This window comes from Rhinopithecus bieti, unplaced genomic scaffold (genome assembly GCF_001698545.2).
Source record: "Rhinopithecus bieti isolate Rb0 unplaced genomic scaffold, ASM169854v2 scaffold_46235, whole genome shotgun sequence".
In the NCBI taxonomy this organism is placed as follows: domain Eukaryota; kingdom Metazoa; phylum Chordata; class Mammalia; order Primates; family Cercopithecidae; genus Rhinopithecus; species Rhinopithecus bieti.
The window spans coordinates 1154173-1172953 of NW_016819762.1; the positions used below are offsets into that span (position 1 = coordinate 1154173).

The 18781-nt window shown below is 38.7% G+C and overlaps 1 protein-coding gene across 2 annotated transcripts in view; it reads right to left on the reverse strand.

Annotated features, from left to right (window-relative positions):
* DNAJC3 (DnaJ heat shock protein family (Hsp40) member C3) overlaps positions 1-18781 on the reverse strand; it is a 108492-nt gene that overhangs the window by 56919 nt on the left and 32792 nt on the right. For both annotated transcript variants that reach the window (XM_017859210.1, XM_017859211.1), the window contains exons 2-4: positions 18625-18735; positions 4936-5060; positions 3080-3154 (exon numbers count right to left, since the gene is read on the reverse strand). In XM_017859210.1, the coding sequence (XP_017714699.1) occupies positions 3080-3154; positions 4936-5060; positions 18625-18735 (311 nt within the window). The remainder of the gene's footprint in view (positions 1-3079; positions 3155-4935; positions 5061-18624; positions 18736-18781) is intronic.

Genomic DNA, 18781 nt, shown 5'->3' on the forward strand with positions numbered 1-18781 from the left:
GGAGGAGGGGGGAGGGGAGGGAGGGGGGAGAAGGGGAGAGAGAGAAAGAGAGAGAGAGTGAGAGAGAATGAATGAACGAGAATGGGATACTACCTGGCCATAAAAAAGAACTAAAATCATGTTCATATGCAGCCACATGGATGGAACTGGAGGTTATTAGTGAAATATAAGCCAGGCACAGAAAGACAAACATTGCATGTTCTCACATATATGTGGGAGAAAAAAAAAAAAGTTACTTTCATAGAGTTAGAGAGTAGGATGATAGACACAATAGACATTAGAGACTGGAAAGGGTGTGTCAGTGGGATGCAGGGATGAAGACAGGTTAATGGGTACAAACACAGCGAAGAGGAATAAGAGGTAATGTTTAATAGCAAAGTAGGGTAGTTAACAATATACTATTTCAAAATAGCTGGAAGAGAGGACGTGAAATGTTCCCAACACACAGAAATGAAAAATATTCAGTGATGGATATTCTGAACACCCTGACTTGATCATCACACAGTCTATGCATATAATAAAGCATCACATATTCCTCATGAATACATAAATATACACAATTATGTATTAATTTAAAAATTAGATATTTTCTTCTACAAAACACCCTGTGAAGAGGATGAAAGGAAAAGCTTCAAACTGAGGGAAAATATTTGCAAACCACATATCCAACAAAGTATCTAAAATATATAAAGGACATTTAAAACACAACAATAAAAAAGCAAACAAGCCAATTAGAACATGGGCAGAAAACATGAACAGACATTTCATTGAAAAGGACTTACGAATGGCAAATAAGCACAGGAAACAATGTTCAACATCATTAGTAATCAGGGAAATCCAAATTAAAACCACAATATAGCAACACACCTACCAGAATGGCCAAAATAAAAAATAATGACAATACCAAATGCCAGCAAGAATGCAGAGGAATGTAAAATGGTACAGTCACTCTGGAAAGCAATTTGGTGCTTTCTTACAAAATAAACATGCAATAACCATACAACCCAGTAACTGCACTCCTGGACATTTATCCCAGGGATAACAAAAATTCATGTTCACACAAACATCTGTACAAGAATGTTCATGGCAGCTTTATTTGCAATAGTCAAGAAATGGAAATAACCCAAATGTCCATCAGCAGCTAAAAGGAACAAACTAAGTGGGATATGTAAAAATCTAGATAAATCTCCAGAAAATTATGCTGAGTAAAAAGAGTCAATTCTAAAAGGTTGTATAACATTTGATTCCAGTTATGTAAGATTTTAGAAATGTCAGAATTTAAGAAATGAATATCAAATTAGTGGATGCCAGAAAGTATGACTAGGGGGCCAGAGCAGTGTGGGATGGAAATTGGCATGGTTATAAAGGGTAACAGGAAGGATCCCAGGGTAAAAGAACACCAAGTCAGTGTCTTGACTATGGTGGTAGGTACATGAACCAACACGTGATAAAGTATATGGAATACATGCAACGAAGAAATGAATACTACTAAAACTGAAGAAATCTGAATAGATTGATAAATTGTATCAGTGTCAATATCCTGGTTGTGATACAGTGCTATAGTTTTACACTATAGATAAATTCATAGATACAAAAACAACTTTGTTATTGGAGGAAACTGGGTAAATGGTACCTGTAAATCTCTTTGTATTATTTCTTACCACTGCACGAAAATCTACAATTATCTCAATAAAAATTCCAATTAAAACTAAAAGATTATTCAATACAGATATACATTCTCATGGAAGAATCCTTGTAACAATAGTAAGACAGTTTTAAGAACACACTAGCAGAAGTATGACTGCCAAAGAGCAATCTAAAAAGCAGAAAGTCGGTGAGAGTCCACCTCCTTGTTTCTGAGTTTTAATATTGATCACAGAAAAGACATTAACCCAAGCCATATCCAAGGTACCAAGATCTCAGTTATCCAGAAGAATACATCCAATGCTTAATAAGGATTAATTTGTGCTAAAACTATATCCTAAATTATTGCTAAGACTACTCTAAAGTTTAATTGGAAAAAAAAATCTAAGTAACAGATTTAAGCATCTGCTAGAAGCAGAAACACATTCTCATGTTTTATAATTCATTCACCCACTTGACAAATGTTTATGCAACACCTTCTTTGAACAAAGTCCTGGGCTAGGGAAAGGTTACTCCGGCACTATCACCTCCCACCACCCGGCCTTGAGCCTGCTCTCAAGCGTCTTCCCAAATAGGAGGGGAGATCAGATAAAAAGAAAATGATAGCTAATTTTATTGCAACCACAAGGCAGTTTCTGATCCAATACAATTAAATGTTTTTTGATTTATCCACACATGACTGAGTGTGGTGACAAGGGTTATGATAATGTTAGAAATTTTAGTTTTCTTTTCATAGTGGTTATCATCACAGTAACTATAAAAATGCAATATAAACTATAAAAAATGCAAGTAATAAACAGTGGCTTTATACCCTTTCTAGACCACTCCAGGAACAAACCCATGTAAAACAAAAATGCTCGTCTTTAAAACAAGCCAAATGAGGGCATAAAAAGACCAGCTGTCTCTGACCAAATCATTTTTTAGTATATACCCCCTTCAATGACACAACATCTGTAACATTCCCTAACAAATCCAAAGCACTTTACACTTTGTAAAGCAGCCATAATGGATGACTGCAAAATTCCCTAAGAATCTGTTTCATTACTCCTCTCAAATCAAATGAAGGGTCTCCAAAAGGATAGATCCAAAGCCCAATAAGGATTGACAAGGGCTTTAAAAGCAGCTCAGCTGACATCTTTAGATTCTCATAGTGGACAAAGCAGAACAAGCAAGCTGTGTAAACTGAGTTAAGATTATGTATCTATTGGGTACGCTTTACCTTCCAACTGTTAACAGGATTCTTTGATGTCTGCCATTAAATAGTAATTCAGGATTTGTGATTCTTAAATACATAAATCAGGCTATTCTCTATTTACTTACTAAGACTATTGACTCTTAGCTATAAAATTACTATTAACTGTCATAATATAAAAAAAGGTCCAATATGTTCTCTCAAAATAACATCTTCCTAGAGTCAAATACAAATTGAACTTACCACTTTTTTAAAATCATCTTCTGCTTCGTCAAGTTTTCCTTGTTTGAGTAATAAGTGACCTCTCTGTAATCTTGCCTAGAAAACAAGGGGCGGGGAATTATCTTGAATATTATAGGTTTCTAAATCTTTTAAACACTAAGAATAAAACTAAACAAATTATTAATATTTATTTTTCCAATTGCACATCTGACTTGACACCAAGAATAATTCCTGGGACCAATGAATGTGTATAATTTTTCTTAAAGTATGCTTCCTTAAAAATACTTTCTAGCCAAGAAAACTGAAAACATGGCCACACAAAACGTTGTACGTGTACGTTCACAATGATAGCCAAAAAGTGGAAATAACCAAATTCCCATCAACTAAATCAATATACAAATATATCCATACAATAGTATTCAGCCATAAAAAGGAATGACATATTGACATGTGCTACATGAATGAACCTTGAAAACATTACGCTAAGTGAAAGAAGTCAGACACAAAAGGCCAAACAGTATACGATGTTATATTATATGAAACAAATGTTTAAGTGGTTGCCAGGAGCTAGGGGAGCAATGGCGAGTGACCGCTAATAGGTACAGGGCTTCTTTGGGGGTTGATAAAAGTGTCTTACAAGTAGCTAGTGGTGACCACTGCACAACTTGTGAATATACTAAAAACCACTGAATACTTTTAAAGGGTAAGTCTGATGGCATATAAATTATATCTCAATTTTAAAATACTTTTGCCCTACAATAAAAGTTGCGTATGTTGGGACTTTGCCAAAGCCTCTTCCCTTTTAACATGCATCAGTTTCTCCCCCTTCATCTGATATTTCCCTTCTTCTAATGTGTATAATCCCATTTCTTTCAAGAATACCAACTCTGTATGACCAATGAAGCCACATCAATATTCCACTTAACCCTATATACATTACTTTTACAGTACATAAAATTTTCCTAACCCTGTTAAATTCATCAATACAATAAAAGCAAGATTAAACTATCATAAAAGCCATTTCAGCTATCATAATACTAAGAAAATGAGCCATTTAACCTTTGTGAAAGGTTGTGCTTGCTTAGCTGTGTAAGATAAATCTGAAAAATATTTGAGATTTGGGAATTCCATCTTAAAATATTAGTAATATCTCAAATCAAACATTCACCCCATATCTAATCAGTTATCTCAAATCCTTCTCGAAATACAGTAGGAAATAAATAATAAATGGTTATCAAATTAATTCTGAAACCATCTAATTGGTCAGTGGTTGTCAATTCTGCCTCTGAAAGTCCCACCTGAGTTCTACCTCATGAGTCCCTCCCTGTTCACATGTCTATCACAACCTTTATGGTGACCTGCCAGTCATCAGGATTTCCTACTAGGCTATAAGTTTCTCCATGCCTGAAGCTTGTGGATTGGTTCCAGGGGATGTCTCTGCTAATTTAGCATTTTATTGTCACCACAAATCATAGCCCAATTAAGTAATCCCCACTTTACTCTTCCTGGTACAGCCTTAAGTAGAACTCCCATCAGTCACCTGATAGCCTCTTAATTCAGCCTCTTCATCACCTCATGTCTCAGCCTCACATCTTGCCTCACACTCCATCCTCCATACAGAATTGTCTTTCTAAACCACAAAGCTGACATCACTGCCAGACTTCCGAAAAAAAACATCTAATGTACCCGCTGTTCTCTTTCACACTGATGTTTAATTCTAGGGACTTTGAATTTCTCTTGTTCCTCAGTCCACTATATCACTGTAGCTTTGATCTCTTCCAGCTATGTCTAGCATGCCAGTCCTCACCTTATGAAACAAATTAACTCTCCCCAAGTTCTGTTAAGTTCCCCTTTAAAGAAAGTTTAGATATACTTACTGCAGTGAAGTCCATCTTCAATTGAATCACTTTAGTTAAATCAGGAAGTGCAGCTTTTGATTTACCCATAGCTAAAAAGACAGTAGCCCTCCGATAATAAGCAATATAGTTATCAGGGTCACCATCTGAAAATTAAAATATTACCTCTTAGTCATTTATTCAAAAATTTAAAAAAAAACAAAAAACAAAAAACAAATCACCTGGACAGTATCAGCATTCACAACTCTACTAAGACGGACATTAAGAATCTCATCATCAAAAAGGAGTCATGTTGCCTAGCAAGATCAGTACAAGACCTAGAATAGGGGTCAGCCAACTATTGCCCGAGTCACATCCAACCCGCAGACTTCAGTTAAGAATGTTTTTTACATTTCTTAAAAGTTGCCCAAAAAAAGAAAGAACAAAAGAAAAATATAAGACTGTGGCTGCAAAGCTGAAAATACTTGTCTAGCCCTTTAGAAAAAAAGTTCACAAACCCCTGGTCTAGAATATTAACTATATTCAACTTATAACCTTTCTATTGGGGGGGTGGGGGACAAGGTCTCTGTCACCCAGGCTGGAGTGCAGTGGCATGATCATGGCCCTCTGCAGCCTTGACCTCCCACGCTCAAGCAATCCTGCCACCTCAGCCTTCTGAGAGACTGGGACAACAGGCGTATTCCACCACAGCCAGCTATTTTTTTTTTTTTTTTTTTTTTTGTAGAGAGTCTCACCATGTTGCCCAAGCTGGTCTTGAACTCCTGGCTCCAGCAACCCTCCTACCTCAGCTTCCCAAAGTGCTGGGATTACAGGCATGAGCCACTGCACCCAGCCTCAACTCATAACTTTTATAAGTATGCAATTCAGTTTGTCTCTGCGGAGATTTTCCTAAGTGAAATACTAAGAATGTGGACTACGCACATTAGTGTACAGGGTTTTAGAAATGTATAAACCTCGAACTAAATTGATGTATTGAATGTATAATCTCTGCTCCCTCACAAACTCCAACTAGAATGGAGGTGAAGAAATAAAGGTACAAGGACAAAGGAGAAGAACAGAAATGAGAGAGACTAGAGAAAGGGACTAGAAAAGTTAAGCTTTGTAAGGAAAGCAGAAAGATGAATTAGGTTTCTGAGCTAATTTTACTCTGCTTATTAGCACCTACAAAGTAGAGAAAAGAGTGGATTCAATCAGAGGCAAATCTTCTGCAGAACAATCCTTCTAAAACGCAATTTGGAAATATAAGTATATAAAGAATTCTAAAACTAACCTTGACAAAAGCCGGCCATGAATCTTTTAAAAATAGAAGATTTATCTACTTAGGTGTTCATCATCATAAGATACACAATTAAACTCCCGAAAAGTTATACTCCTAAAGCTTTTGTCATTTGGAAAAATTACAATAGGAGAATCTATATGGCAGGACAGTCCATAATCATTCAAAATTATGGTTGTAAACAGTTGTTAACGGCATTGAAAATGCCAGGGGAAGGTGGGTCAGAAAAAGAGAATAGGCTATACAAACAAACATGAAAGAAGACATACAAATGGCCAATGAGCACATGAAAAGATGCTCTCCATCACAAATCATTAGGAAAATGCAAATCAAAACCACACTGATCTGCATGGGGGAACAAAAATACTAATAAAACTAAAAAAGCAAAACCAAAAAAAAAAAAACCACATTGAGATACCAGTTCACATCCATTAGGATGGCCATTATGAAAAATAAAAAAATAACAAGTGTTTGCAAGGTGTGGAGAAATTGGAGCACTTGTGCACTGTTGGTGGGATGTAAAATGGTATGGCCACTGTGGAAAACAGTAAGATGATTTCTCAAAAAATTAAATGTAAAATTACCATGTGGTCCAGTAATTCTACTACTGTGTATATACAACAAAGAAATAAAAGCAAGGGTCAAATATGTATTCAAACACACATGCTCATAGCAGTATTATTCACAATAGGCCAAAGACAGAAACAACTCCAAAGTCCGTCAGTGGATGACTGGATAAACAACAGGTGGGATATACTATACATACAACAGGTTATTCATTCAGCCTTAGAGAGAAATGAAACTCCCAGGCATGCTACAACATGGATGAACCTTAAAAACATTATGCTAAGTGAAATAAGCCAAGACACAAAAGGAAAATATTGCATATGAGGTACCTAACATACTCAAATAATAGAGACAGAAGGTAGAATAGTGGTTGCCAGGGGCTGGTGTAGAGGGTTAGGAATAGGGCCCTATTGTTTAATGGATACAGAGTTTCAGTTTGGGATAATGAAAAAGTTCTGGAGATGGATAGTGATGACTCCCCAACAATTTGAATACACTTAATGCCACTGAATTGTACACTTACAAATGGTTAAAATGGTAAATTTTCATGCACTTTGCCACAATAAAAAAGTAAAAAGTATGAACCAGTCAGAAAAAAATGTATTTTTTAAAAAAGGAATTGGGTATTTTAACAATAAAAAAACCTTCTTTTCTTAAATCTAAAATGAAAATATATGATCCCAGCTAATCGTCACTAAAATTTCTTTACTAAACAACTTCCCTTAGGAGGCAAGGACAGGAGAGCAAAATCAGTAGCCTGAATATAGGATATTTCTTAAAAATACTGTAATTAACTTGAGCAAAGAGAAGGAAACAGAGTAACTACATTTAGAACATGCTTGATATACAGTATTTTTCAGTTCCGTTTATATTTATTTGTATGGTATAATAAATTAAAATTTTATGGGTTTGGTTTGTGAACTGGCCATAGAATGATTTCATACCTAAGAATTACTAACATTTAAGTGACGCACCAGAGAGCAGAAGGCAGTTCACTGCATGTCAACAGTGGCTATCCATGCAGAGAGATGGGGTTTCTTCTTTCTGCAGTCCATGTATTCCAAAATGTTTCACAATGCATATGGATTAATTTTATATTCATTAATTTTTTTAAAAAACTTAAGTTATCCAGGGTTATTCACACTAAGCAAAGAATAATACCATAAATACCATGATTTAAGGCCTGAAGAACACAACCCCATCAATTTCATATGTCCAAATCCTACTCAATCTTTGAGGCACAGCTCAAATGACTTATTTGACTATACATGGAAAAATAAACCTTTCCTTCTCTCAAATTCCATAACATTCTATAATTCCCTTACTGCACCTAACACTAAGCAATGATTATTCATTATTTATACACATTTGGCCCTCTTTATTCATGGGTTCCACATCTGTGGATTCAACCACCCTCAGACTGAAAATATATAGGGGAAAAAAAACTGTGTCTGTATTGAACATGTACAGACTTTTTTCATCATTCCCTAAAAAGCACAGTAAAACAATTATTTACACAGCATTTACGTGGTATACAGTAAACTGCATTAGATTTGTATTTGGAAAAACATGACCATTCCAATCCAAGAAGAAAAAATCTCCAGAGAGGACTGCGTATGACTTTTGTATTAAGGATCCCATCATATACAAAAATTGTCTACATATAGTATTTCTGGAGTGTTCACTTTCACTGATTTTACTGTTCAGTTTTTAGGCATTTTAAGATAGGAAATGGAATTGGAACTGCAATTTATAACACCAAACCTACAAAAATAAAGAATCTGTTGTACTATAAGATATATATTTGGTCTTCCTCCAGTTTCCTGACATACAGCTCCTATAACCCATGGGATCTCTGGAGTGATTACTTTTTTGTATACTAATGAAATGGTTGGTAGCTGGGCACCCCTACATAGTTTCAGGATGGGAGCTAGTTGCCAGGGGAACCTACCAGGTGAAAACGCTGGAACTTTGAGTACCCTCTTCCCTCCTAGGGTTGTTGAAGGTTGAGTTGGTTACCAATAGCCAATGATATAATAAATCATAAGTGATAAAGCTCCCACAAAAATCTAAAACGACAGAGTCTGGAAGAACTTCCATGCAGCCAAAAACATGGAGGCTCCTGGAGAATGGTACACCCAGAGAGGGCAAAGAAACACCATATCCCTTCCCATATGCCTGGCCCTGTGCATCTCTTCCATCTATTTGGTTGTTCATCTGTATCCTTTGTAATATCCCATAATAAACCAGTAAACGTGTTTCCCTGAGTTCTGTGAGCTGCTCTAGCAATTAACTGAACCCAAGGAAGGGGTCATGGGAATCCTCTTTTACAGCCAGTCAGTCAGAAGCATAGGTAAAACAACCAGGGCCTTAGGAATGGCTTCTGAAGTCAGGAGCGGTCTTGTGGCGCTGAGCTCTCAATCTGTGGGATCTTAGGCTACCTCCAGGTAGACAGGGTCAGAACTGAACAGAATTAGATGATATCCAGCTGCTGTCTGCTGAAGAATCTGTAGGATTACTTGGTGGAGAGAAATTCCCACACATTTTGATGAACAGAGGTCACAGATGTATTCTGCACTGTGAGAATGTAACAGGAGAAACTGAATTTCTTTGTACTCCGAGAATCAAATGACAATAGTTCCATACATGAATCAAGAATCAATTTTCTGGCGAGGCACAGTGGTTCATGCCTGTAATACCAGCACTTTGGGAGACTGAGGCGGGTGTATCACTTGAGGCCAGGAGTTCAAGACCAGCCTGGCCAATATGGTGAAACGCCACCTCTACTAAAAATATTAAAATTAGCCAGGCATGGTGGTGCACACCTATAATCCCAGCTACTCCGGAGGCTGAGGGAGGAGAAACGCTTGAACCCAAAAGGTGGAGGTTGCAGTGAGCTGAGATCACACCACTGCACTCCAGCCTGGGTGACACTGCGAGACTCCATCTCAATTTTCTTAGAGGCATCGGGTCACTTGCATGGTAAATCAAAATAGCCTTCCCTGGTTCTTCATCTTAAAATACCAACAGTTCCTGGAAGTAGAGTCCATTCCTACATCACTATGCATGAAGTAGCAACTGAAACAAGACTCGGTTTAGAAGTGCATGCTTAGTTTTTACCAGCACAAGATTTGATAACCTTGAAAATAACTACTTTTCCTATTATCCATCCAATATATAATATTGTTCATTATGTAAGTTATTTGCAAGCCTACATATGGAAATACTATATTTCATTTTAAACCATATAATTCAAATCCTTATACTAGCTTATTATTATGGGAGATGGATTTAACCTCTACCCAGAATCCTAAAACTATCAAACAATTCAATTATGAGAAAATTATCCAGAATAAAACAATACTACTATCTGGAGAAAACACATCAGAAAGCCAATTACAAGTGATGCTGTAATTGGTGGTAGTGAGAGGCACAGGAAAAACATGCTAGCCTGGTGTATTAGTCCGTTTTCATGCTGCTGATAAAGACATACCCAAGACTGAGTATTTTTTTTAAAAAAAAAAAGAAGTTTAATGGACTCACAGTTCCATGTGGCTGGGGAGGTCTCACAATCATGGCAGACGGCGAAAAGGCACGTTACATGTCAGCAGACAAGAGAGAATGAGAGCCAAGCGAATTTATAAAATCTTCAAACTCGTGAGACTTATTCACCACTGTGAGAACAGTATGGGGGGAACCACCCCCATGATTCAATTATCTCTCACCAGGTCCCTCCGACATGTGGGAATTATGGGAGCTACAATTCAAGATGAGATTTGGGTGGGGACACAGCCAAACCATATCATCTGGATACGGAAAAAGTTGTATTCTTGCGCTCAGCTCACCCAACTAAACTCCTTCATTCAACAATTTACTGAACTTACCAGACATTAAAATAGTAGCATAGCTCAGAATCTTTTGAACTGGAATATGACCTTCAGAAAGTTGCTAGAGCACTTTTTGTTTCCTTTTGTGTACATGTAAACAGTAATGTTTGTCCTCATTTCAGAAGTGAGGCTGAAATGTGATGAGAGAGCACCGTAACAAGTTTAAGTGATATAAAAATGTAGAAATGGATTTTGTTTTTTGATTCAGCAAAACTACGTAAGCGTTCTTACCAAGTAAATGAAGAAATCGATCATTTCACACTGCCCACCATTTAATCTTCCACTTAAGACATTCGTTCATGCCAGATATACCTAAGACCCTCTGTAAAGTCTATTAAATTTAGGGTTTCAGATCCCAGGATTCATTATCCCCATAGTTCTTTTTGATAAACACACATCTCATAAGAGTTTCAAAAGGCCACAATACCCCATCATCATCTACTGCATAATCCTATTGATATGGGAGGGAAGCAGGGAAGTGCTGGGTAGAGAAGGGTGGGGTCCCTGGTGAGGGCTGCACCCTTGGGCCTGTGCCCACGGACCTAAGTGAGAACAGGCACTCCTGTTTTCATGCCCAAATGTTGCATTTTCCAAGATCACACTGGCCAGCCACGCACCCCATACTGTACCCATATAAATCCAAGACCTTAAGCAGACACAGACACAAACGACTGGATGTCTACAGGAGAAGAACATACCAGCAGACACTGGCAGAGCAGAGACGGCACAGCGACATGGATGCCGAGGGGAGTTCAGCCAGGAGTGGCCATAGAAGAGTCTGGCCGCTGGGCAGCCCGACTCCAGAGGAAGACCACCTTCCCACTCTGGGGGGATCCCCCACTTTCGGCTCCCTATCCATCTTGCTGAGAGCCACCTCCACCACTCGGTAAACCTTGCATTCAACCTTCCAGCCCACATATGATCTGATTCTTCCAGTACACTGAGTAAGAACTCAGGCTGTGACACTGGCCCCGTCCTTGCAATAAGGCAGAGGGTCTATTGAGCTGACTAACACAAGCCATCTGCAGATGGCATAGCTGAAAGAGCACACTGTAACACACGCCCACTTGGGCTTCAGGAATCCTAGACATTGCCATGGGGCCGAAGCCCAAAAGCGCTCCCCACGGCCTCTTCACCTGCCCATCTGGGTGTTCCCAGTAAGGGTTTGAGCAGCAGGGCCCCGAAGACAGAAGCCACAACTCTGTCACACGCCCTGCAAGGCAGATATGAGAACTCTCCCATTTCACTATAATAGAAAATTTAAAATATATTTTCTGGGTTTTTTGTTTTTGTTTTTGTTTTTTTGTTTTTGAGCCACAGTCTCACTCTGTCGCCCCGGCTGGAGTACAATGGCGTGATCTCGGCTCACTGCAACCTCCGCCTCCTGGGTTCAAGCAATTCTCGTGCCTCAGCCTCCCGAGTAGCTGGGATTACAGGCTACTGCCACCATGCCCGGTTAACTGTTTGTATTTTTAGTAGAGACACGGTTTCACCATGTTGGCCAGGCTGGTCTCGAACTCCTGACCTCAGGTGATCCACCCACATCAGCCTCCCAAAGTGCTGGGATTACAGGCGTGAGCCACCATGCCCAGTCTTAAACTTTATTTTCTATAGTTTGTTATAAACAATGTGTCCTACATGAACTAAAATGATAAATGGTCTTCCTAGAAATCAAGATGTGTGGCCAGGCACAGTGACTCACGCCTGTAATCCCAACACTTTGGGAGGCCAACGGGGGGCGGATCACCAGGTCAAGAAATCGAGACCATCCTGGCCAACATGGTGAAACCCTGTCTCTACTAAAAATATGAAAATTACCTGGGCGTGGTGGCACATGCCTGTACTCCTAGCTGCTCAGGCTGCTCGGGAGGCCAAGGCAGAATCGCTTCAACCTGGGAGGCAGAGGTTGCAGTGAGCCGAGATCGTGCCACTGCACTCCAGCCTGGCGACAGCAAGACTCCATCTCAAAAAACAAAAAAAAAAGAATTATGATGTGTATCCCATTTGAGAGTCACTGCTACTTGCCAGATCATGTTGAACAAAATGACACTTTATTTGGGAGACAGAGTTTCACTCTGTCGTCCAAGCCAGAGCACACTGGCACCATCAGCTCAATGCCTCCTCAAACTCCTGGACTCAGGCAATCCTTCCACCTCCCAAGTAGCTAGGACTACAGGTGGGCACTGCCATGCCTGGTTGACTTTTTTTTTTTTTATTTTACTTTTGTGGAGACGAGCTCTTGCAATGTTGCCCAGGTTGGTCTCAAACTCCTGGCTTCAAACAATCCTCCTGTCTCAGCCTTCCAAAGTGCTCGAAGTGCTAGAATTACAGTTGTAAGCCACCACACTGGCCTGTTATTCAGATTCAGAATGCACTAGCAATGACTTACATTCTCCCTTTACTAAATCACACCAATAAATTGCCATGTTTCAGCATCACTGATTTATACCTCTTGGTGAACATAGTAACATTTTACTGGGAATTTTGGGAAAGAGCTGTCTCAAAAAACCTTGTATTGCAGTGATAAAGCTACAAAAAAAGGAGCAGTCATTTAAAACTACTTTAATTATATGCCATAGCCCTTGATGTTTCTAATACATGTGAGACTAAGAAAACAATGAAGTATAAAATAGGTAGAAGGTATATACATTTCTGCAAATATTCTAATGGTAGTAGGTAAGAATAAATACTTTAAAACACACTTTTTCTAAGACAGTAACTGAAAAAATTTGAAATTGCCATGCTGCAGCACTGAAGACAGTTTGAATCACCAGAAAAAGTGTGGACTTAGTAACGATGTGGTCACACAGCAAACAGCCCTTAGTGAAAAAACTTGTGCCAATTATTGTGTAAAGTAACCACTATTTCTTAAGGTGAGTTAGTCACTGAAATGCAAACTTCCTAACAGAAATGTCACATAGTTAAGAAACCCTTTATTATAGCAAACCTGTTTTTAGAAAAGTCTTAATTTTCAGAGACACAAAAATTGTATTTCTACATTCTTTATATATCCTATTGCACCTTTTTTTTTTTTTTTTTTTAAGAAAAAAAACAAGATGGAGAAGGAGAGAGACAGAGTCTCACTCAATCGCCCAGGCTGGAGTGTGGTGGCACAATCACAGCTCACTGCAATCTCCAATTCCTGAGCTCAAGCAGCCCTCCTGCCTCAGCCTCCTGAGTGTACACTATTTTCAAAGAAATATTTATACTCATTATTACCATCTGATTTTCACAAAAATTCCCATGGGTGACACAGTGAAAACTGCTGGGAACTTGCAGGTAACTTTTTAAAGTGTGCATTTTCTTACATAACTGGACCAATGTCACAGGATTATCCAGTGGCAAGGCCAAGATTAAAATCTGTTTCCCTTTTCAAGGTAATCCACAAAGCTATACTTTCTAATAGCTTCATAGAGTACACGATAGAAGTTCTCTGTATATTTACAGAGCAGGCTACTGCAGTGGAACTATTTATGTTTCACCTGACATCCCAACAGGTGCGAGCTGCCCCTACATTCCAAGGTGAGATTTCTAGGGCCACTTGAAAAGTTTATAAGTGTCCTCTTTGCAGGACAGAGTAGACTGACTGGCGTATCTGACTCATCTCCGAAAAATCTAAATGGCAAGAGACTAGCAGGCTCTCTGCTCTCATAAGAAGGAAGAAGGGGTTGCTATTTGGACCGTCCTCTGTCTACAGACATGGTCAAGGCAAAGAATACATGTATGCTTCTCACAGACCAAAGAGAGCTGGCTTGGGTTGTCTTAAATCTCATCCACAAGGTGACTCGAGAAGTCCTTTGCATTTCCATAAGACATTTTAGAATCAGCTAGTCAATTTCAATGAAATAAAGTGCTAGAATTTGATTAGATTTAATTGAATCTGTAGACCAATCTGGGGGCCACTTGACATCTTTACAATATTGAATCTTCCTATTCATGAACATGGTATATCTCTTAATTTTAAGTGTTTTGTAAGTTTCTTATAACTATTTTTGGGGTTTTCAGCAAAGTGTTCTTGTACATCTTTCATTAGGTTTATTCTCAAGGTTTTTTTTGTATTTGTTTATTGCTAATATATAGACTCTGTTGCTACAAAAGTATGTTGAATTTGTTATCTAGTGAGTGGCCTTGCTAAATTCATTTCAATTATGATAGTTTGCAGATTATTTGTGTATCATCAAGTTCTCTGTGAATGACAGTTTTATTTCTTCCTTTCTCAAAATCTTTATGCCCTATTTCTTGCCAAATTATAGTGGCTGGGCAACTGTATTAGTTCGTTCTCACACTGCTAATAAAGACATACCCAAGACTGGGTAATTTATGAAGGAAAGAGGCTAATTGACTCACAGTTCAGCGTGACTGGGGAGGACTCAGGAAATTTACAATCATGGCAGAAGGGGAAGCAAACACATCTTCTTCACATGATGGCAGGAAGGAGAAGTGCCAAGCAAAAGGGGAAAAAGTCTCTTATAAAACCATCAGATCTCGTGAGAACTCACTATCATGAGAATAGCATGAGGATAACCACTGCCACGATTAAATTAACTCCCACCGAGTCCCTCCCATGACAAAAATAAGTAAAACTATATTTTCCCATAACATAATGTTGTATATGGAAAATCCTAAAGAAACAACACAAACACAGAAATTATTAGAGCTAATAAACAAGTTCAGCAAGGTTGCAAGACAGAAAATTGGTATAAAAATTGCACTGGCTAGGCCAAGCACAGTGGCTTATGCCTGTAATCTCAGCTCTTTGGGAGGCGGGTGGATGACTTGAGGTCAGGAAGCTCAAGACCATCCTGGCCAACATGGCGAAACCGTCTCTACTAAAAATACAAAAATTAGATGGATGTGGTGGTGCATGACTATAATCCCCGCTACTTGGGAGGCTGAGGCAGGAGAATCGCCTAAACCTGGGAGACAGAAGTTGCAGTGAGCCAAGACTGCACTACTACACTCCAGCCTCCTGGGTGACAGAGCGAGACTCTGCCGCAAAAAAAAAAAAAAAAACTGCATTAGCTAGGACCTCTAGCAGAATGTTGATTACAAGTAGTAACAGTGGGTATCCTTGTCTCATTCTCCATCTCAGCAGTGGTGGGGTATGGGGAGAGCTATGAATATTCACCATAAAGTATGACGGTAGCCATAGGATTTTTGGTGTACTCATCAATATAGATTCCCAAACTGTTTAAAAGGTGTTTTTTCTTTCACAAATGGTGTTAAATATTTATCAAATACTTCTTCTGCACCTTTGAAATAATATTTTTCTCCTGTAGTCTTTTAATGTGATGACTTATACTGACTTTTGAATGCCAAACCGAATTTACATCCCTGTAATAGAAAACCAGCGGTGTGTGTATGTGTTTGTGTGTACAAACATAATATTTGGACTTCTTTAAAATTTAGATTCATTTGCTATTAGGTTTTCAGAATTTTGTAGTTATGTTCATGAGACTTTCCTATAATATTTTTATTGTAATGTTCTTACACTTGGAAGAATGTGTATTCTGTAGCTGTGTGCAGGTGTTATGTGTATTTCAATTGGGTCAAGTTAACATCTTTACTGTTGTCTGTTTTCCTATATACTATTGAAAGAGGCTAAAGCCTTCCACTATAATTATGAATTTATTCATTTCTCCTTTTAGTTCTGTCAATTCTTGCTTTATGTATTTAGAGGTTATATTATTAGACTCACATCCATTTAAAATTGATATTTTCTGGTAGAGTGAACCCTTTAATTGTGTGGAATGGCTTTCTCTACTACTCATAAAGGTATCTTTTTTTCACTTTTCCCCTCATTTTTCAACTTTTCTATGTTCTTATAATTATGCCATGTCTCTTGAGTAGAATTTTGGTTTTTTGTTTTTTTAATTTGGAGATGGAGTCTCACTCTGTCGCCCAGGCTAGAGTGCAATGGTGCGATCTTGGCTCACTGCAACCTCCGCTCCCAGGTCTAAGCGATTCTCCAGTCTCAGCTTCCCAAGTAGCTAAGATTATTGGTGGCCACCACCATGCCTGGCTATTTTTTATATTTTTAGTAGATAGGGGTTTCACCATGTTGTCCAGGCTGGTCCCAAACTCCTGATCTCAAGTGATCCGCCCACCTCAGCCTACTAAAGTTCTGGGATTACAGGTGTGGGCCACCATGCCCAGCCTTGAATAGAGGTTTCTAATCAAAAAAATCTGTTTCCTATGAGTTCAGAGAGCTAATAACATCTGTAATAAAAATCTGAGTTTAAGAAAAAAGCATAAAGAAAAGTATGACAAACCAAAACCTAACTACATTGAGTTTATATAATAAATTACAACAATAGGATGATAGTTTTTCTGAGAGCACAGCTGTATCTTATGAAAAAACATACCAGCTGGGCATGGTAGCTCACACCTATAATCCAAGCACTTTGGGAGGCTGATGCAGATGGCTTGAGAACAAGAGTTTGGCTAGGCAACACGGCAAAACTCAGTTTCTATAAAAAAATACAAAAATTAGCTGCGCATGGTGGCATACATCTGTAGTCCCAGCTACTCAGGAGGCTGAGGTGGGAGGATCACCTGAGCCCAGGAGGCAGAGGTTGCAGTGAGCCAAGATCACACCACTGCACTCCAGCCTGGATGACAGAGCAAGATCCTGTCTCAAAAAAAAAAAAAAAAAAAAAAAACACCACCCTCCCTACCTGTCAGGTTGTTAACTAGACACACTCAACCATTCAAATCAAGGTAAAATACATAAGTAAATAAAAAAGACTCTGAGGAAAGTTAATGTCAAAAAGTCCCAGCACAAAAGTTTAGCAGTGACTCATAAGGAAATCCAGGCCAGGTGTGGTGGCTCATGCATACAATCTCAACACTCTGGGAAGCCAAGGCAGGAGGACTGCTTGAGCCCACAAGTTTGAGACCAGCCTGGACAACATAGTGAGACCCCATCTCTACAAAAATATAAAAAATAAAAGTTGTAAAAAGTAGTTGGATATAGCGGCACACACCTATAATCCCAATTATTCAGGAGACTGAGGTTGCAGTAAGCCGTAATCACACCAATACACTACAGCCTGGGTGACAGAGCAAGACCCTGTCTCAAAAAAAAAAAAAAGAAAAGGAAAGAAAAAAAGAAAAGAGAGAAAATCCATTAAGCCTTCATTAAGAACCTATTTATTCTGGTCATCTCACTTCTTACAGTCCTAACAGATGAACAGCTTCAACGACAGTTGATTCTACAGACAGACACGAGTAAGAAATAAGCAACAGTGTAAATAAAGAGCAGCTGGGGTCTGACCAATACTGAAGAGGCAATGAACTGCAGTATCTCCCAAGGGTATCAAGTAAACATATTGAAAACCCAAGTCATCAAGAAAATTAAATTGCATTCAGTAAAATCTGTTCAAAAAGTAAAAAGCCAGCCAGGCGCAGTGGCTCATGCCTGTAATCCCAGCACTTTGGGAGGCCGAGGCGGGCGGATCACGAGGTCAGATCAAGACCATCCTGGCTAACGTGGTGAAACCCCATCTCTATTAAAAATACAAAAAATTAGCCGGCGTGGTGGAGGGCGCCTGTAGTCCCAGCTACTCGGGAGGCTGAGGCAGGAGAATGCCATGAACCCAGGAGGCGGAGCTTGCAGTGAGCCAAGATCGCGCCACTGCACTCCAGCCTGGGCGACAGTGGCAGAGCAAGACTCCGTCTCAAAAAAAAAAAAAAAAAGTCAGAAGCCAAATAATACACTGAGAAAAGCTGCTTGTCACAATTATCTTGAATTATCCTTGGTAGTAGCAGGCCTCACCTTCAAAATTTTCTCATGTTAGATGCACATACATTTAAATGTTAAACATTTATTTTATCAATCTATTTCACTCAGAATCCCACAAATATATTTAAATGTTTTATTTAAACACGAAATAATGTTTATTTTAAATGTTATTTAAAAAGAAGAGCTATTACTAGAATTCACTAAGACACTGAGTGATTTGGTCCCATGATACAAACCTACGGCAGCATGAAACTGAGATAAAGCATCAGCTAGCTGTCCAGCTGCAAGTAATTTCTTGCCCAATTCAAGATGTTTCTCAACATCTGCATTTACTCCACATTCGGCACCTAAAATAAAATTAAAACAATCAGTTAACTTTCCACGAACCAAGAT